The 21,680-nt window shown below is 37.7% G+C and overlaps 1 protein-coding gene across 1 annotated transcript in view; it reads left to right on the top strand.

The window, feature by feature from the left end:
• The window catches only part of Rasef (RAS and EF-hand domain containing), a 68,059-nt gene extending 46,636 nt beyond the window's left edge, over positions 1 to 21,423 (top strand). Inside the window, exons 13-17 of the mRNA XM_059254476.1 lie at positions 5,446 to 5,527; positions 6,711 to 6,825; positions 10,127 to 10,246; positions 13,987 to 14,063; positions 20,790 to 21,423. Of these exons, the coding sequence (XP_059110459.1) occupies positions 5,446 to 5,527; positions 6,711 to 6,825; positions 10,127 to 10,246; positions 13,987 to 14,063; positions 20,790 to 20,895 (500 nt within the window). The 3' untranslated portion in view covers positions 20,896 to 21,423. The remainder of the gene's footprint in view (positions 1 to 5,445; positions 5,528 to 6,710; positions 6,826 to 10,126; positions 10,247 to 13,986; positions 14,064 to 20,789) is intronic.
• The last annotated feature ends 257 nt before the right edge of the window (positions 21,424 to 21,680 follow it).

Here is a 21,680-nt window from a genome sequence, read left to right as displayed (position 1 = left end):
CTAGGGTAGAGAGCCTTCTGACCCTTAATTTTATGTTAAGAACTTTTCAATAACCATGGAAAATTTGAGATTAAGTCAAATTCAAATTTGTATTTGTGTTCCTTTCCATATGTCCACAAGAAAATGAGTTTATGTAGCAATACTTTTTTTCTTTTATTTCTTTTGGCTTTCTTAGTCTTTTTAATCTTATTGTATTAGTTAAGGTTTTTTATTGCTGTGAAGAGACACCATAATCACAGCAACTCTTATAAGGAAAACATTTAATTGAGGGGACTAGAGGTTCAGTCCATTATCATCATGTAGAACATGGTGGTGTGCAGATGTCATGCTGGCTCCATCTTGGCTTGCAGGCAACAGGAAGTCAACTGACCGTAACACTGAGGGAAGCTTGATCAAAAGCTTGCTCCAACAATGACATACTCCCTCCACCAAGGCCAAACCTCCTAATAGTGCCACTTCCTTTGGGGGATTTTTTTTTTTCAAACCAAAAAAATATTTTTTGGTTAAATTTTTTTTATCATATTTTCCCCTCCCTCAACTACTTCCAGATACTCTTATTGTCCTACTCACCCAATTTCATCTTCTCCCCACCCCCTCTCTGCCTGTGTGTGTGTGTGTGCGTGTGTGTGTGTGTGTGTGTGTGTGTGTGTGTGTGTGTGTGTGTATGTGTCTTTCAAAAACAAAATCCACATTAAAAAAAAAAAAAAGCCATGGAGTTCTATTGTGTTGAGTTACTACTCCTGGGCAGAGGCCAGCCCTGGAGTGTGGGTCATATATGTAATAACACTTCATTGTAGAAAACTGATTTTCCCTTCACCAATAGATACCAATTACAAGTGTCTTCATTGTTAAGGGTAGGAACCCTTGTCCAGTTCTCTCACTGCTGCGACCCCATCTGGCTTGAAACTATGTAGGTCCCATGCCTGCTAATGTAGTCTCTGTCAGTTCATAATCAGTCCTTTTGTCTCTGGAAGACACTATTTCCTTGGAGTCATCCACCCAATCTGGCTCCTAAAATCTTTTTTTTTTTGCCCCCTCTTCCACATAGATTAATGAACCTGGATCTCTTTTAGGACTGAGTGCTCCAAAATCTCTCACTCTCTGTGTCTGGTCCAATTGTGGGTCTTTGTGTTAATTCCCATTTACTGTAACAAGAAGCTTCTCTGGTGTAGGTTGAGCAAGACACTTATATGTATATATAGCACTATGTCCTCAGGAGTCATTTTATTGTTATGTTACTTTAGCATATTGAAAGTGTAAAAGCAAACAATCACATAGAAGGGAAAACATGGAATATTTGTTTTTGGGGGCCTGGGTTATCTCATTCAGGATTATATATTTCTAGAACCAACCATTTGCCTATGAATTTAATAAGTTCAATTTTCATAATAGCTAGATAATATTCCATTGTGTAAATATATGTCATTTTAATTACCTATCCCTCAGTTGAAAGACATCTGGCCTGTTTCTAAATTCTACTTGTTATGAATAGAACAGCAAAGAACATGAATGAGCAAGTATCTCTGTAGTAGGATATAGAGTTCTTTGGTTATACGCCTAATAATGGCGTAGCTCTGTCTTGAGGAAGATCTGTTCCCAGCTTCCTGAACAACCACTACATTGATTTCCATAATAATGGCTGTACCAGTATGCACTCCAAACAACAATGAATAAGTATTTCCCTTTCCCTGTATCCTTATCAGTATCAGCTGACATTTGTTCTATTGGTCTTAACCATTCTGACTGGGTAAGAGAAATCTCAAAGTAGTTCTCATTTACTGTCTTCTGATGGCCTAGGATATTGAACATGTCCTTAAATAATTCTCAGCCATTTGTGTTTCATCTTTTGAGAACTTTCTGCTTTATTCTGTATCCCATGTTTTAATTGAGTTGTTTTCTTGATATTCAGTTATTTTTAATTCTTTATGTATTCTAGATATTAATCTCCTATCAGATATATAATTGGTAAGGATTTTTTTCTCATTATGTGGGCAAAAATGGCAGTGTTCTTACAGTACAGAAGCTTTTCATGAGGTCTGATTGTTAATTGTTGTAGAGGACAGTGTTGTTGATACCATGTTCGGAAATCCTTTCCTGTGCCACTGAAGTCATCCTTATTCCCCATCTACGCTTCTATCAATGTGGGGTATCTGGTCTTATGCTAAGCTTCTTAGACCATTTGGAGTGCATTTTGTACAGGGTAATAGTATGGATCTATTTGCATTCTTCTACATGTGGCTATCCAGATTGACCAGCACCATTTGTTGAAGATGCTGTCTTTCCCCCAGTGTGTATTTTTGGTTTCTTTATCAAACATCAGATTTCATAGGTGTGTGGACATATGTCTTGATATTCAGTTCAATTTCATTCATCAATGTATTTATTTTTATGCCAATAACATCCTGTTTTTCTTTGTTGTTGCTGTTTGTTTTTTTCCTCTGTGTAGACATGATGTTTTTTAATACTGTAGCTCTAGCACAATTTGAGCTTGGAGATAGTGTTACTTCCAGCAGTTCTTTTATTATTCATAATTATTTTAGAGATCTTGTGTTTTTGTGTTTGTATATGAAGTTGAAGACTGTATTTTCATTTTCAATTTCTGTGAAGAATTGTGTTGGAATATTGGTAGGCATTGCATTTAATCTGTAGATTGTTTTTGGTAGAATGGCCTTTGTCACAATATTCCCATCCATATAAGAATGTCAGAGGTATTTACATTTTCTAATATCTTCTTCAATTTCTTTCTTCAATGCCTTAAAGATTTTATTGTGCAAGTATTTGCTTACTTAAAGTTATCCCAAGATTTTTTTTTTTTTGAGGCTGTGGTGAAAGGTACTGTTTCCTTGATTTCTTTCTCAGTCTGTTTTTCATTTGGATATAAGATATAGGGTACTGTGTGTGTGTGTGTGTGTGTGTGTGTGTGTGTGTGTGTGAATTTTGTGTCTTGCTTCTTTGCTCCTTAGCTGTATTAGTTTCCTGGTGGAATTTTAGGGTTACTTACATACACTATCATAACAGCTGCAAATAAAGATACTTTGACTTCTTTTCTTATTTGAATCCCCTTGATGTCCTTAAGTTGTCTTACTGCTCTAGGTAAGATTTCAAGCCCTATACTAAATAGGTATAAAGAGAGTAGACATCCTTGTCTTGTTTCTGATTTTAGTGGAAATGCTTTGTGTTTTTCACTGTTGAGGATGTAGATTTGATGCAAATTTCTTTTATTATGTTGAGAAATGTACCTTGTATTCCTAATCTCTCCAAGACTTTTTATCACAGGTAGGTATATTATTTCAAAGTCTTTTTCTGCATCAAATGTGATGATCATGTAGTAGATTATGTTCTTTGATTTATATATTTTGAACCATCTTGAATCTTTGGGATGAAGCCAACTTGATCATGATGGATAGCTAATCTCTTTGATGTGTTCTTGAATTCAGTTTGCAAGTCTTTTCTTGAGAAATTTTGCATTTAGATTCATAATAGATAATGCAGTATTTCAGTCTGAAAAGATTAACTATACCCAAGAGGCCAAAATGAATAAATCATCCCTGAACATTATAATATATCAGAGTGGGGGTGGGACACAAAGCAATTCTCAACAGATATTAGAAAGTTGAAATAACATCTTGCATCTTCTCTGATTGTCATGGCTTAAGGATCCTGACAACAATAACAACAGCAAAACAGGAAGTATAAAAACTGATGGAAACTGAACAAGTCAGTACTGAATGAAAATAAGATGAAGGCATAAATCAAAGAAACACCTTTTAGAATAGAATGAAAATAAAAACACAACATACCTAAATCTCTGGGACACAGTAAAGGCAGTTCTAGGAGGCAAGTTCATAGCACTAAGTGTCTACATCATATACTAGGAGAGATCTCATAATAGTAACTTAACTACATACCTGAAAGCTATAGAAAACAACAATAGAGAATATCCAAAATAGAAGAGGAGAAGAAATAATTGAGGGCTGAAATCAGTGAAATAGAAACAACAGTATCAAAAATACAAATTCAGTGAATCAAGCATTGGTTCTTTGAGATAATCAACGAGATTGACAAATCCATAGCCAAATTAACCAAAGATGAAAAGAGAGATGATCCAAATTTAAAAAGAGAGTAAAGGAAGAGATTACAGTAGACACCAAGATAACTTAGAGAATAATAAATTTAAAAATCTGTATTCTAGGGCTAGGAAGACATCTGGATGTCTTCCTAGACATTGAGAAGCATGTACTGCTCTTGCAGAGGGCCTAAGTTCTGTTCCTAGCACCCATATCAGTCAGCTCATACTTCCCTGTTAACTCCAGCTCCAAGGTATCCTACACTCCTTCCTGACTTTTATAGGCACTCACACACATGGCATAATAAATACAAATGAAATAATAAGATATAAATATCATAAAATTAAAAAAAACCTTTATTCCACCAAACTGGAAAACATAAAAGAAATGGATTAACAATTTCATATGTACAATCTATCAAAGTTAAATCAAGATGAAATAAACAATTTAAAGACGCCTAGAACCCCTAGTGAAATAGTAGCAGTAATTACAATCTCCCAACCACAAACAGTCCAGAGCCAAGTTGATTCAGTAAAGAATTCTACCAGATCTTCAAAGAACTAACGCCAATACTCCTTAAATTATCCCACAAAATAGAAACTGAGGGAGAATTTCCTAATTCTTCTTACCACTATTACTCTGCTAACAAAACTACATAAAGAACAACAAAAAGAAAATTTTAATGTCATTTTTTTCAAATTTACATAATAAACGGTAGAAGGTGTCTGAAATATACTAATTATCACTTACTTTTCTTCATCTAAGGAATTATTTAGACAATCAGAAATGATAAACCAAATTGATTGCCTTCACCACATTGGACATATCTGTAAATTTATAGTTCTCTGATAAACACTTTAAGAAAACAAAAGTGAAATTTCACTTCAATTTAATTCATAAAATAACCAAAGTATTGTTGTGGTTGCGAGAGACCATGACATACATGTGTATGTGTGTTTGTGTGTCTCTGTGTGTGATAAACACATATTTACACACACATAAATATACACGTGTATGTGGATACAATAGTCATATGTGAACATCCATGTACATACATATAATGTTATATGCATACATATACTTGTATAAATAGCATGCACATAACATACATGCATGTGCATACACATGCATTCTGATAGTTTTGCATGTACACATATAGGACTTAGTTCAGTCATCTAGGAGAAAAGAGCTGAGATTGCTCTATTCCATAGAGTCAGTTGTACCTTAGGTCAGCAAGACTGCAGATAGTACATCCATATCTACATATGTAAATTGACTTATTTGAAGCTTGTTCCTTGAAGTCTAAGTGCATTTCTTTTTACTTTGGCTTTGGCTTTAGCCAAAACTTACAGAATTACCTGTGCTGTTTCTATTTCAGGAGTTGATTTCCAGATGAAAACTCTGATTGTAGATGGTGAACGAACAGTTCTTCAGCTCTGGGATACAGCTGGTCAAGAAAGGCAAGTGCTTTTCATAGTGTTTTGAATGAAAGAATACAAATAAAAGCCTCATAGGGTTGACTATACTATTTATAGTCATAATATATTACTGTGTTTGAAGATTCTGCATTTGTAAGGTATATGTAATACCAATAAAGCTCATCTTTCCAACATCTCCTCCCATATGTTTGTATCATTTGTAAGAGAAGAGGGTCTTTGATCTTCTTTTGAGCTGATGTTTGGTTGTGACTGCATGCTTTGCTGTGGAAAGGAGGCAATATTTCTGAATACAGTGTCACTGTGAGGGATACTTAGTTTTGAGCACTACATGATAGTCAAACAGACCCTACCAAATATCCTTGATTGAAGGGCAACGGTTACACAAGATAAGAGGCAGATAAACTTCTGGTTATGCCATATCTTAGATTTATTGCCAATGACTAGCAGTATGAAACATAAATTTTAATTTTATCTTAATCCCTGTGGGTCAAAATTTTCTCAGTTGTGCAGTGAGTATGTTTTAGGGCCTGAGTCTGTACTATTCATTGCACTAAGATTCAGCGATGACCATGGAGACACAATCTGCCCTTGGTCACTGCAAATCTTACCTCATTGTTTTCCCCATTTTTGGCCTCTTAGAGATTAGGCCACAGGCAAAAAACAGCATATATCCAGATTCCTCTGGTCCCACTCCTTAATATATTATCTCCTTTCATTTAAAAAACAAAACAAACACTAAAACCTCCTCCTGCCCTTTCAGAACACAATTCTCCAGCAGACTGGGCATTCCACCATTTTGCATATTTGTGCCTTTGCACATATGTATGTGGGAAGGTACACAGGTGCATGCAAAGGACATAGGTCAATATCAGATTTTTTTTCAGTCACTCACTGCCTCGTTTTTGAGACAAATATTTGGTTTCCCATCTGTCTGTTTGCTGGTTTCTGGGGTTGAACTTTTTTTCATTATGCTTTCACCATTGTTGGGGCTAAAGTTTGGGGTTAGGAGACATTCTTGGAGTTTCCAGGTGGAGAAAAGGATGGGCTTTCTCAATGATCACTAGACCTCTCTTAGAGAAGCTTTTCGGTAGTTTTTGTTGGAATTGGATATAGAAAGTAAAAGCTAAAGGCCATATGAGGGATGAAGTGCAAGGCAAGGACCAGATGACAGGTTGATACTGAGCTTTTGCTCTGTCTTTTCCAGATTCAGAAGTATTGCCAAATCTTACTTCAGAAAAGCAGATGGTGTCCTACTGCTGTATGATGTTACTTGTGAAAAAAGTTTTCTGAACGTACGAGAATGGGTGGATATGGTTGAGGTAAGGATTATAATGAAGAAACAGAAGATGCAAGGGAGTCATGGACTGTCTTAAGAAATGCAATTGTTTTTTGTTTGTTTGTTTTTGCTGGTGTGTACGTGATTAGGAGCTACTGATCTGTGCTCTCAGGAAGATTGACAATTTCCAGTGTCAATTGGCAACCTTTCCAAGATGGATTCTCAAGTTGAAGACACTTCTGCAAGTAGCTTCTGGAAACAACTTTTGGATTCTTTGATAGATAAAACATAGGAATCCTGTGTAATGAAGTAGAAACACGGATACCCAGAAAAGCAACTTTGACAAACATGGAAGTATTGGATTGGATGTACAGTGTGGCAGGAGTTTTAGAAACAGCTGAGACAATACTGGGATGTTAACAGGGATAAGATCCAAAGTTAAGATTATTCTAGCTGTCATGTGGAAATATTTAGAAATCACAAGATGTCTTGGAAACATGAATTGGCATTTTTAACATGTGGGATGGGTGCCTTTTATGTCAAGATGACTATGTCTCCACTTAAGGACCTTTCATATCATTTGGTTTCACAATCAGAATTTGTAAAAGTACTGTTTACTGCCATTTGTTACTAACAAGCATAAAAACAACAGGGTACTCTTTAGAAAATATAAACTACTGGTAAATATTACTTCCCAAGTAAGTAATACCATCTGTATTTTAAACATATTAAGTTACAGGCTGAAGACTAGTGTTGTCTGCTCTCAAGTGTGCCTGTGAATTAATGTTTGCTTCCTGACTACAGAATTTATGGAAAAGATGTTGTGTGATTGGAATAATTCTTTGATGGTGAAACATAAATATGTTGTGTTTTACCAAAGCACCGTATCTTAAAGTCACTATGAATGTAATTAAAATTATTCACATTTATGTAATATTTTACTTGATAAAATTATCAATATATTACATTTATTTCTCTAACATCTGAAAAAAATAAGAAATAAACAAGCAATTTTTACATATGTGAGAACTCTGAGGCATAGAAAGTATATGATACTTGCTTGTTTTCATAATACTAGTATGTAGGGATGGAATGGAGTCATAACCTCTTGACTCAACATTGGCCAGTACTTTGATAAAGTACAGTAGTGAGTTACAAATGAATAGCAGTTGCCTTGAAACTAAAGGAACCCTAAGGAGCTTGTCTCTGCAAGAGAGCCTTCTACTATGGAATAGAACTCAGTGGTCTAGAGCACTGAGTCCTGTGCCAAACATCTTATCATTAATATTTGGGGCTTAGTCTCCATTTTCAGGCTTTATGTATGCTGAAGAAAATGCTCAGAAAATGGTAATTCAAAAGGCAAGGTCAGCCAATGAGGAAATGTCCTACATTAAGTGAGACACTGCAGATGCATATTACAAATGAGCTTTTCAAACACCCATATCACTTTCTCATGGCACCAGAAAAGGAAGAAAACTGTGTTCAAGACAAATCATATTGCATTTGAATTTCACTATAGAAAAAGAATGGCCAGAAAGAGACTTCCCCATGGCTCTTCCTAAGATGAGGGACTGAAATTACACAGTCCCTATTAATTGGCTTAAAGAGAGTGTCACCATTGCTAGTTGTAGACATGGATAAGACAGCAAGCTAAAGGAATTGTACAGCAAGTAAATGGTGTGCAGGAAGTGGCAGGTATTGCAGAAGAATAAAGAAGGTGGAGCCCAGGCCTGTGATGAGGCAACAGGACCAAGGGGACCTCACAGAGAAAGTAGTGTTTACATCTGTACTTGAAAGGATGCTACATTCTATTTATATGACTTTAGGAAGTTATTTAGTCAGTGTGGGGGCCCAGAGAGGCTCCCTAGTAAGGCCTTACTCAAGATTAGAAAGTCTGAGCTTCCTTTACCCAGCAGGGCTGCATAATAGGAATATTTGGCCAAAGGTGTGGTTAATGGTGTTACATTGACCTTGAGAGGGGAAGGTCTTTTGTTCCTCCCCTTGCTGATGTATAAAAAGCCCATCATGAATAAACTCAGGACTGCTGGGTGTTGACCCAGGGCCCCTCAAAGCTATCCTGTGTCTCCATCTTTCTCTCCATCTACTTCTGTATTTCCTATCTAGCATCTCTCAGTTCCTCACTCCCCTCTTCAAGGGACCTTTTAATAGGTCACAGCTTGACCTCAACACTGGGCCCCAACAGACACTCAGCTCCTTGGCTAGTGTGACTAATTATTTGTTTGTCTTCACCATGAATCCTGAAGAGATCACCAGAGAAGATAGTTCATGAGCATCTGAATGTGTGAAACAACAATTATGGAGGAGGGCCATGTGCTCCTTGCTCTCCTTCACATTAAATACACTTTTATGCCTTAAGTCAAAGATGAATGTCAAATATAGTCTCATGTTTGTCCTTATGTCTTGACCCTATATGAGAAACATACCAAACTGAATGAGCATGTCGTTTAAGCACTTCAAAGTTTAATTTCCAAGTGTTTGTTGTGGGATGGCTGCTTATTGTAGCTAGGAACCAGAAACGTGTGTTTCTGTTCTGTCATGCATGTCACATCTTTTATTTACATCACAGCCTTACAAGGTGAAATATGCTCTATGAGACCCTTGCCTCCAGACATGAGCTCCTGGCCTCACTAGTGGTTCTGATAACCTATAGAAGTCTGCACACACTGATTGGGTGGCTTTGGAATTTATGACATGACTATTTTGCTTTGTTGTAAACTAGAGAAGTGAACTTTACATTCTAGTCTTCTACTAGGATAAATGAAGAATGATCTATAATTTGCACCTGGGATAAAGCAGTTGCTGTAGAATGAACACTGTTTTAAGGAGAAGGTGTTACCCTATATCCTGTGGACATTTCAACTGAAGAGAATTCTGTGGTCATGCCACTGGGTTGTATAGTGATTGTAATATACTGTGCACTGTGCATATGACTAGTCTCATACCCTTTACCTTTTTTACTATCCAAGAGTGGAACATTGCATAAGTGGGGCAATACAGCCATGTTGGGACCTAACTTTCAGCTTTTCGTTTCTCTGAATTGCAGACTTCTCATTTGCAAATGAGGAGGAAGGGTAATTGTACTTCAAGGCATGTTGAATTTTAAAAATATTATTTTTAATGTAAGCAATTTGATTGTTGCAATTAGCAGTAAGACATAGATAATCAAAATAGCTATGTATTCTGTTCTACAACTATAAATGATTATGGATAATAAATTTGGCTCCTTTAGACAAATGGACAATGGTACCTACTGGTACCATTGTTATAGCACTATAGTTGGTTTCAGTGTTTGATGTATGTCTACTTCTTTTCCTTCCTGGTAGGATGGAGCCCACAGTCCTGTTCCTATCATGTTAGTAGGAAACAAGGCTGATCTTCGTGATACTGCTAGTGCAGAGAAACAAATGTGTATCTCAGCATATCTTGGAGAAAAACTGGCCATGGTAAGAGTGGGGGGCGTCCAAAATGAGATAATATCATGGTAGATCATTGTTTTCAGAATTGAAAGCAGTCCTTCCCTGTGTAGTTCACTGCGCCGAGACTGTCCTCACCCCGTGTTGTACCTCACCTTATATTGTACACTGTGTTAGAGACAGTCCTCATGCTTATATAGTTCATTGTTTTGGACACCACCCTTACTCCTGTGTACTTTATTGTGCTGTACACAATCTTCACCTCTATGTCTCACACACTGTTAGAGATAATTATTATCTTTAGTAGTTCACTGTTATACACTGTCCTCACGCTGTGTAGTTGGCTATTTTAGGGACAGTTCATATCTGTCTACTTCACTGAGAGTGTGAGTTGAGAAAGTCATCTTCTCTTCTCTAGTTCCTTGTGTTTGAGAAAGTACTTTCCCCCTGTGTAGTTCATTGTGTTGGAGATGTTTTTTATCCTGTGTTGTTACCAATTTTGGACACAGATCTTATCACTGTGTAGTTCACTATACTGGAGACATTTCTTTCCCTATATATTGCACTTGTTGGAAACAGCTCTCACTCATGTATAGTTCACAATGGTAGACACAGTTTGTGGTGGTACTGTGTCCCCCAATATATTGTGCACTCTAATAAACTTATCTGGGGTCAGAGAACAGAACAGCCACTAGATAGACATAGAGGCCAGAAAATGGTGGCACACACATTTTCCTAGCATTCTGGAAGCAGAGATCCATCTGAATCTCTGTGAGTTCGAAGCCACACTGAAAACAGCCAGGCATGGTAACACATGCCTTTAATCCCAGGAACTGATGGCAGGAAGCAGAAAGGTATATAAGGCATGAGGACCAGGAACTAAAGCCTTGTTAAGCTTTTAAGCTTCTAGCAGCAGTTCAGCTGAGAACCATTCTGATGAGGGCCCAGAGGCTTCCAGTTTGAGGAAACAAGATCAGCTGAGAAGTTATGGAGGTGAGGTTAGCTGTGGCTTGTTGTGCTTCTCTGATCTTTCAGAATTCACCCCAATACCTGGCTCTCAAGTTTTTTATTAATAAGGCCATTTAAGATTCGTGTTACAAAAGTTCACATCTCTGTGTAGCTGACAGACTTTTGTAGTTCCTGTGTTGAAGACAGTCTTCACCCCTATTTATTTCAGTGTGTTGGAGGCAGTCCTTATCCTGTATAATTGACTGTGTTATGAAGTATTCTCACCTTGTTTTGAACCAGCCCTTACTTTGTATAATTGACTGTGTTAGATACAATCCTCATCCTGTGTATTAATACACAGTAGTGGAAGACTGTGTCCAACACATTGTGTTGGACCCAATCTCCTACTCCTTGTCCTACACTTTATTGGAAATAGTTTTCACCTTGAGTATTTGCACACAGACCTCACCTTGCATGGTTTTAGGGACAGTTCATACCTGTCTTTTTCATACCTTACCCCTTGTAGTTCACTATGCTTTATTCCTCACCACTGTATATTACACTGTGTTAAGAGTCTGAGCCTGTATTTGTTGGTGTTGGACATTGACCTCATCCTGTGTAGTTGACTATTTCTGATATAGTCCTCACTGTGTAGCTCTTTGTGTTGGAAACAGTCCTCATGCCTACATAGTTCACTGTAGTGGATTAAGTCATCACTCCTGTGTCTGACTGTGTTAGGGAGAGTCTTCACCCTGTGTAATTGACTCTGTTGAGAACAATCCTCACTCCTGTGTAGTTTTATTCTTCAGGAGACAGGGTCATTCCTTCCTCTTTGTACCATTCACTTTGTTAGTACAGTGGTTACCCATATTGTTCTCTGACTTGGGGACAATGTACTTCACTTTGTTGGAGACAGTCCTTTGCCTGCATATTTTACTCTCAGCAGCACAATCTTTTCTTCTACATATTTACTCATTTTGATCTCCAACATGACGCTTATCTCTTTCGTTCATATGCCAGGAGTTTTCCCTGTAGCCTCTTTAGACCTAGGATCTTGGCCTGGCATCTGTTAGTGCCAATCTGAGTTCTCAAGTTGCTTCCTCGTGCATCTTTTGACTTACTCTTGAAATCCTCAAGATTTACTTTACTTCTTCCTGTCATATATAACCATCAACAGTACTGTTTCTACTACACATGTGTATTTGTGATTTGTATAGATTTCTTTTTGTCAGTTTGCTTATGTAAACCCAGTAGAATCTTTTCTCTGTCAGTGCTACAGAGTAGCTACCAAATCCTTCCTTTACACTATAGGGTAATATTTAATCCTCACCCAAGGATGTTGCATCCATAATTGTCCTTTATTGAAAGAATCTGTCTCCATCTTGCTTTACCATTGCATATATACATAACTGTTAGAATTGTGGCAAGTGCAAAAAAATAAAAATAAAAAAAAAAACCTGTGGGGTTTTATGACAGGGAGACCTAATAGATACTTTTCAGAATTAGAAACAACTTAATGATTATCAAAGAATCCAATACAAAAATAGGAATTGAAGTGAGGTAGGCAACCCAGCTATTAAGAAGTGCAAGTATGAATATCCTGAGATCAATTGGAATTTAGGCCACTGGAGAAATACAGGAAAAGGCCAGGTACCTAGAGATTTATGGGGTAAAGATATGATATAAGGTAAAGCTGGAAAATTACCTCAACTTGAGATTAAGCAGTGTATGGTTGGCTGGGGAAAAGCATTTGAATATTGCCTCAAAAAGGATAAGAGTCATTTAAAGGTTAGAAGCAGAGGAGCAACTAACTATGCAAGGGCAACTAATGGGAGTTGTCTGTGGACTGGAATATTCCACTTGTGCAATACAGGAGCTCTGTACTCTGATGGAAGAAGCTGAGAGAATGATGGAAGAAGCCTTAGCCACTGGACCAAGCAAACACACCCTTTTCCCCTCACCAAGACAGGGTCTTGCTATGTAATCAAGGACTTCCAACTGACCTGATACTGCAAACATTCTTTTGGTAGATATGTAATTCCTAAATGACTACCTTAAACTGTCATTTTCATCTGTCTCAAATTTTTGAAGAGAATATGTGGTATTATGTGCTTAATTATTGTAAATGAAATTTTGCATTTTTTAAATATAAAATAAAAATCTTCAGATTAGCAACTATTCCTAGCATTATTGTGCTTAGACTGGCTTGTTTTGTTTGTTTGCGTAGAGTCACGTGTAACAGGCAGGATTTGAAAGTCTGCTTCCACCTGCCTAGTGCTGGTATTCCAGGCACACTCCACTCCACTCCTTAAATATATGTTGTTTTTCTAGGCAGGGTTTCTCTTTGTAGCACTGGTTGCCTGGAACTCACTCTGTATACCAGGCTGACCTCAAACTCTGAGATCAAGCTGCCTTTGCCTCCAAAGTGTGCCACTGTAACACAAATTGCTAAACGGTTTTATTAATAAAAAACCCAGAGCCAGATATTGGGGTAAAAGCTGAAAGATCATCAAGGCAGAGCAGCAAGTTCTTACTCCTACGAAACTCTCTGCAGAAAGAGAGCAAGCTCCTATCTCCACCCCATTTCCTCTCTCTACCCTGCTCTAACACTTCCTGTCTGTCTGTACAGACCTCCAAACCCCTATGGTTAACTAGTGGCTAGCTCCTCCTTCTAATGTTCAGGCAAACTTTATTTGTTAGAGCACAAATACAAGTATCACCACATGCTACCATACTTGGCTAGGAAAAAATGTTTTTAATAACTCAAGTATCAGGAAATCTAACCAAAGCCTTCACTGAACTTGTATATTTCTTTTCTACAGACCTATGGGGCATTGTTCTGTGAAACCAGTGCCAAAGATGGCTCCAATGTGGTTGAAGCTGTTCTCCATCTTGCTCGGTAAAGTTTGCCTTGTCTTTAGAAAATTCAATTTTTCACTGACCTAATGGATATGTCAGATTTCTTCCGAATAGCATGTAGTTAAAATATCTCCTGTAGAACATAGTTCTGTCTTTAATAGTAAGGAAAACAGTATATGTATCTATTATAAAATCTAGTAATTCTGCTTGTTCATTGTCAACATTGGCTAAATATTTTTATTACTGAACAAAAGAGATATAGCTGCAGTATTTTTTGAACATTTTGTAAAATATCACCATGAAAGGTGATACTTGACTTATAGAATCATCTACTGAAACCAAAATTTAAACACAACAGGCTGTTATTAGCTTATCTATTAGGAAATTTTGCTGATCAACTAGGGTAAAAATAGCAAATTACATATCATACCATTTGGAATCACTGTCTGAATTGCTCACTTTGTAATTATTAAAAGAAGGCAGTGGTGTGGAGAATACATAACATTTCACATGTGGATTAGAATAAAACTCATCATTAGAAGACTTACATAAAAACATGTATGTCAGTTCTTCAAGTATTATTAGATATGCCTGTACTATCTCCCTGATTTACATTTTCTGCTTGGTGTGTTCCTTGGTTAGGTTTCTGTCAATTTGACACAGATACTGCCATTTGAAAAAGGGAACCTCAACTGAGACAGTACTCCTACCAGACTGATCTGTGGGCAAACCTCTGGGATATTTTCTTTATTAGTGATTGATTTGGTACAACTCCGCATACTACCACCCCTGGCCATTTGGTCCCCCTGGCCATGTGGTCCTGGGTTATATAAGAAAGTAAGCTGAGCAAGCCATGAGGGGGAAACCAGCAAGCAACATTTCTCCATGGTATCTGCTTCAGTTTCTGCTTCCAGGTCACTGTCCTGTCTCCCATGATGGTCTGTGGCATGGAATTGTAAGCTCAAAAAAAATATTTCCTCCCCAGGTTCCTTTTGGTCATGCTGTTTTATCACAGTAATAATAACCCTAAGATAGAAATTTGTACCAAAGAGTGGACTACTGCCAGGACAGACCTAACCATATTGTTTTGGGCAGATTGTGAAAGGATTATGGAACTGAACTTTAGGCTAGAAAAATCTTTGATGTTCATAACTTAATGAGTTATTCTGTGGGAGTTTTGAAGAGAAAATTGAAAGATACAAAAAATACAGATGATAGGGGCTTGGATTCTGAAGTGTCAGAGGGAAGTTTTGGACTTCTTCAAAGACTTTATTGGGACTCTTCATGTGATATTTTGAATGGAGAATATATAATTCTTGTCAGCTGGGGCTGAATCAGCTGTGTTTGAGAAGAGACCAGAAGCACTAAAATGGAATCTTTGCTTTTCTGGGACTATCAACACTGGTCAGCTGGGGCTGATAAATTAGTGATGACTACTAAGAGACAAGTACTACTAAGGTAAAATCTTCTGTGTTTCCTTAGGGTCAGCATACAAAAGCCCTGGTCCATAGGTGGGCTGAGGCTGTATTTCACACTGACAGCCAAACTTGTTGATGTCTCCCAGGTGGTACTGGGTTTTTACGGGATAAAAGGGTAATGGAGAGCAGATGAGACTCGGTATTGTGAGAGGCCATGTGAGGACATTGGTGAAGGTACAGCCTCCCCTGCAGTTGAATCCCCAGGATTGAAGGGATTGGAGAGAAATTTAAGCTTGGTTCTATGTGGCAGGGCAAGGTCCCTAAAGTAAGCTCAGGAGAATCTGTTGGTCAAAATGGAGCTCAGTTGCACAGAGACTCAGCATTTTGGAGATGCCAGTAACATGGGGTGACCATCAAAGACGAAAACACCTTCAGCTTGTAGCTGGTCTCAGCCTATGAGCCACACTGTGTGTGTGTGTGTGATAGAGCTTAGACTGGGCACGTACCTTTGAAGCCCATATGAGTGGGTCTCATAAATCAAACATTGAACTTTTCCTGTGGCTTTGCTTTGATCTAATTGTGACTGCCCTGGTTCTTCCATGTTGGAGTAGAAAAGTATGCAAATTTTTTTTTGTTTATTTGGATTCTACAGTTAAGAGACTTGGAATTTTAAAGAGACTTTGATTATATCATAGAAACTTTGAATTTTGAAATTTGTGTTTGAATTTAAACACTTTGGTATTTTAAAAGTTGAAATGTTTTATATTGTAATACTAATAATATTGAGATCTTGGAGATGAACAAGAAAGGAAAGATTATGATTTAACAGTAGTGTGTTTGTGTTTCAAGTTGACAATGGGTCAATTTTCCTTATTAGTTTTTTTGTCCACTTGACACAAGGTAGACTTGCCTGGTAAGAGAAAAGCACAGTCGAGAAAATGACTCCATGGACTACGTGGTAAGCAAGCATGTGGAGTGTTGTCTTTATAAGTGACTGAGAGGGCACAACCCACTGTGTGTGGTGCCACCCCTGGGCAAGTGGTCCTGTGGTGGATAAGAGAGCAGGTTGAGAAAACCATGGGGTGCAAGCCAGTAAGCAGTGTTTCTCTGTGGCTCCTGCTTCAGTGTCTGCCTCCAATTTCCTTCCCTGACTTCTTTGGCTGGTGGACTGTGGTGTGGAATTGTTGGCTAAAATAAGCCCTTTGCTCCCCAAGTAACATGGCCATGGTTTTTTATAAGAGCAACAGAAACCTTAACTAAGGCAGTCTGTCACTACTAGTGGAAGCATGATTTCTTGCTGTGATAAAGGAATTATGTATCTACCAAAAGGGAAAAAAATCCACAAAATTTAAATAAGGACAGTGTTCTCTAATTATAGACAAACAACTACATAGTTTTCTGCATGCAGTTCTTTTTCTGATGATTTTTGAATTTGTGTAAGAATAATTAGTGTGAAAACTGACCTGTGGTTTTCCTTGCTACATTTTAATTGGTGACACAGATTTATAGCACCTGGTAAGTTAGACTCTGATCAGAATGCTTGGAGTGTGGTCTAGGAAGAGATGACTACCCTGACTTGAAAAAATGAGGAAACAGGCCTCAGGTCTTTCATAGGTCCAAGAAACATCTGTTTGTGGCAAGGAACAGCAGGTGTCCTGGGCTCAGACTTAGTGTCATTGAACAGTTTGGACATTAACAATGGTGTAAGGACTCCCACCTCAGCCAAGGAAATCATCTGCTTAAAGCAAAAAACAGCATTGACTTTATATGTAACCTAGAATAGGCAGAAACTTGGATGTTTAAACACAGAGTCTTCTGAACATGTGAGTTTTTGCTTTGTTTTAGCCTGAGCTAATGTTACTGTTGGCAGAAAGCAGCCATTGCCACACTTTTATCGGCTAAGTCAAATGATGACTCTGTGCTTTTGGGACCATTGGGAGCATTAGTTTCTATGTCTGAACAAGTTACATATAGTGAAGGAAAGAACCCATAGGCCTTAGAGTGTTGCTGGGCCAAGGCTTAGTAAAAGCTGGCATTATACTCGGTCTCAGTTTGTACACTTGTGACATGTTGTCATGATGACCAAAAAATGTTTAATCGTGGAACATTTCAATTATTTTTTTAACTTATGGATGCCTATCTGGTAAAATCTATACAATATTCCCAAACCTGTAAAATTCTAAAATCTGAAACATTTCTGGGTACAAGCATTCAGCGAAGAAATCTCATACCCTGTAAGTGGCAACAAGCTGCTGCCTACATATTGGAAGGGAGTGACAAAGTGAGACTCAAAGTTCATTCTTCACAAAAAAGCTTTATTTATTTATTATTATTATATTTAGTAGTAGTAGTAGTAATTATATGTGTCATACATGTGTGCTTATATATGTGTGTGTGCATATGATGTGTGTTTGTGAGTGTGGACATGCACATGCCATCGTATACATGTATAGAGTTGGATCTCTTCTTCCACCTTCACATGGGCCCTGGGGATCAACCTTAAGTTCTCAGGCCTGTATGGAAGGTGCTGTAACTTCTGAGATTTCTTATGGGCTCTCAAAGTCCACTCCTAAATGGAAGCCCTGGAGTCATCCACACATCCCTGCTTTATTGCAGACATCTCTAATCTGTACAATTAGAAAGAGGACTGAATAAAATGGCCTCAAATGTCCTTTCCAATATTAGAAGTCTATATTTCTGTGAAATAGCCTCCATTCTATTAAATAAAGTCACAATTTAGTGCTCAGTTGTCTTGTGGGGCCATAGTAAAGTTACAAGGATAGAGTATCTTAGTCACATCCCAACTATAGGTTCAAGTCTTTTTATGTAAAATGAAGGAAAGACCATTGCTGTTTGTCTGGTCCTATGTGAGCTGCTGTTTACAGTGTAGCATGGACACTAGCTTTACTTAAACAACTGGTGTGCAAGGCTGGAGAGATGGTTCATTGGTTAGCAGCACTTTCTGCTCTTTCGTAGGACCTGGGCTCAGTTATTCATGTGCTGGTATACAGCTGTCTGTAACTCCAGTTCCAGGGGATCTGATGCCCTCTTCTGGCCTCCACCGGCACTAGGCACATGTGTGCACCAGCATATGCTGATAAAATACTCATAAATAAACAAAAAATAAAATAGATCTTTTTTTTTTTTTTTCTCAAGACAGGGTTTCTCTGTGCAGCTTTGGAGTCTGTCCTAGAACTCACTTTGCAGACTAGGCTGGCCACGAACTCAGAGAAATCTGGCTGCCTCTGCCTCCCAAGTCCTGGAATTAAAGGCGTGTGCCACCACCGCCCAGCAAGTCTTTAAAAACCAACAATTGGTGAGCAAAGACATTTTGACGGAATGATCATCTCAGTCCTGTGACAGTCAGGCCATAGCTCTTTAGTAGACTTTTAGGCTATTAAATCAGACAGACTTCTTATGAGTCATTTACTGCTGTGCTATTGTTGTTATAACTTTATTTGACCAGGCTTGGACCTCTAGTTTTATTATCAATATGTCCTTAACATAGGACACACCTGCATTTTTAGTATATTCAAGAAACTGAAGGCCAGATGAAAGCTGTAGGTGCATATGTTCCCCTTAATATTTATTTGCAGGATTAATAATATGTGCATTATTATGAAGACTTGATGTGTGTACAGCCCTGTACTAGATTCAGTAAGATATTAAGTGAATAAGGGACTAGCCTTGAATTTAGCATTATAGCTAATAAAATGAAAGTGTAAAAGTTGGAGCCATAATACACAGATTCAATTAAAGCCTAGTCACATAAGTCAGTCTTGATTCAATTCCACTGCCAGTGGCTTCTGAGAATTTTTGATTCATTAGTGTTTGTATGTCTCTTGAATCTATACTTCACTTTCTCCTTCTCTTGAATCTAGTTGAGTACTACAATTTCCTACTTAGGTGCAAATGTTTGTGCCTCAGATTTCCTCCATCATCACTTCTATATATATATGTATTTGTTTGATTGCCTGATTTTGCTCTTTCATTCCCCCCCGCCCCCAGTGCTGGAATGGGCCTTGTGTGGACAACCTCTCCACCACTGTGATACACTCTAGTTCTAGTATAATATTTATAACTAAAACTGCAGTTTCTCGTTTTGCTCATAGTCTATACCTTGCACTTTACGTAGAGTGTAAGGCCCAGGCTCCTTCCCATGTGGCTAATAAGCCTCATGGCCTCATTTTACTTACATCTCTACTTGAATCCACTTTTTTTTTTTTGCAAATATATAATCTATAGACAGAGCAGACTTTCTGTTTAGTACTACCCAAGTTCTTTTAGGCCTTAGCTATTGTGCATGCTATTTCTGAACCTAGAATTCCCCTGCTGAAGTGACACCAGGTGAATGTCACTTCTTTTTTTTAAATTAATTTAATATTTTTTAGAGAATTTCTTACTTGAGTACTATCTTTGCCTTATTTATAATATTCCTTCTTCCTGCTCCAACTCCTCCCATGTCCTCCTGACTCCCCTCTCAAATCCATGTCTTCTTTAGTTGTTTTACACACACACACACACCTACTGAGCCCTTTTCATGTTGTTTATATATAAATATATTTAGGATCGACCACGTGGGGTTGAATAACCTATCATGGAGTTCATCCCACCTCAAGATGAAGAGCTATAGGCATTCAATGGCTTCTGAGAAAAGGGATCCCTTATTTTTTAAAGAGGCTGTCTTAGTTAATTTTCTATTGCTGTGATAAAACACCATGACAAAGGCAACTTGTAGAAGGAAGAGTTTTAGGAAGCTTATTGTTCCAGAGGCTTCAGAGTCCATTATCATCATGGCAGGGATGTGTGGCAGCAGGTAGGCATGGTGACTGGAGATGAAAACAGAGCTGAGTGCTCTCATGTCAAATCTTAAACAGGAAGCAGAGAGCAAACATGCAATGGTACCCAGATTTTGAAACCTCAAATTCTGTTTAGAGTGACATCCTCCAGTAAGGTCACACCTCCTGAACTTACATAAGCAGCACTACCATCTAGGGACTAAGTATTCACTTGCTTGAGAATTTGGGACACATTTAATTCAAACAACCACAGGGGTTCTTCAGTATCAGCATCTCCTAGAAGGATCTTGGTTCCTAGAAGACACTATTCAGGTGTATTAAGTACAAACCTGTGACCCTGTAATTGTTTATCTAGATATCAATCTCTCCCTATGAGTTTTTGTAGCAGACAGCCTGTAATTTAGATATAGATGAGACTTTTTTTAATGGTAAAATTATCAAGGCTTTGTATTTGGAAACTGATAATTTTCCATTGTCCTGTAGTTAATCTCCATAGGTAAGTAAACAAATAGCTTACTTCAGTTGTAATCTTTTTCTCTCATCTCCCAGGGAAGTGAAGAAAAGGACAGAGGATGATGACAGCAGATCCATTACCAGTCTAGCTGGGTCCACATCCAGAAAGTCACTACAGATGAAGAGCTGTTGCAATGGTTAACCCCGGTTGTCTTCAGTTCATAGAGTCCTTGTTTCTAGAATACTGACTGTGGGACACTGGTTCTCAATGGAGTGGTGCATCACACAACACCAGCCTATGAAGGATCACGGCCTGGCAAATTAAGCTGTGCTTGCCTCTTCTCAGGAACCTCGGGCTTTCTTTGTTCTATCTCAGTGAGCTATTTGGGATGTCTGGCCCTTATAGATCACAAAGAGAAAATGTGTTAATGTTTTTAATATGATACGGAAAAATAAAATTACATTCTCAGAACAAAACTATTGAGAACCCACTTATAAAATTGCTTCATAAGAAAACTGACTTTGTAGTTAACCTGTGACAATGTTTACTTAAAAATTTCAACACAAACACGTAATACTTTGTTTTATGGAATTCAGTGTTTTAATACAAAGAACAATGGGATGGGTAGTATATTATGTATTATATCTTTAAACCATGGGTGGTATAAGATAGCATGAGTATTTTCATTTGGCAAATTGGCTTTGCTATTCCCTAGCCTAATAATGTTGGGTATGTTTTAAGAAGCAGGAAGAGCACAGTTGTTCACAGTTACTAAGAACCCTGTTAAGCATACCTTTTGATATTGAGGTATTGGTTTTTTAAATTTCTGAAGTAAGAATATAATTTATTTGAGAAATTAGAAATATTTTAGACTCCAATGTAAATAAAAATACTTCTTATGAATAAATGAAGGTATGTTTGAAAAAATGTGTATAACAAGAAAATACAATTTCAAGACTACTTGTAAAGTCTGTGGTTTAAATTGT

Source organism: Peromyscus eremicus, chromosome 2 (assembly GCF_949786415.1).
Source record: "Peromyscus eremicus chromosome 2, PerEre_H2_v1, whole genome shotgun sequence".
NCBI lineage: Eukaryota > Metazoa > Chordata > Mammalia > Rodentia > Cricetidae > Peromyscus > Peromyscus eremicus.
Note: the sequence above shows the minus strand (reverse complement) of the source record. Positions and strands in the feature narration are given on the sequence as shown.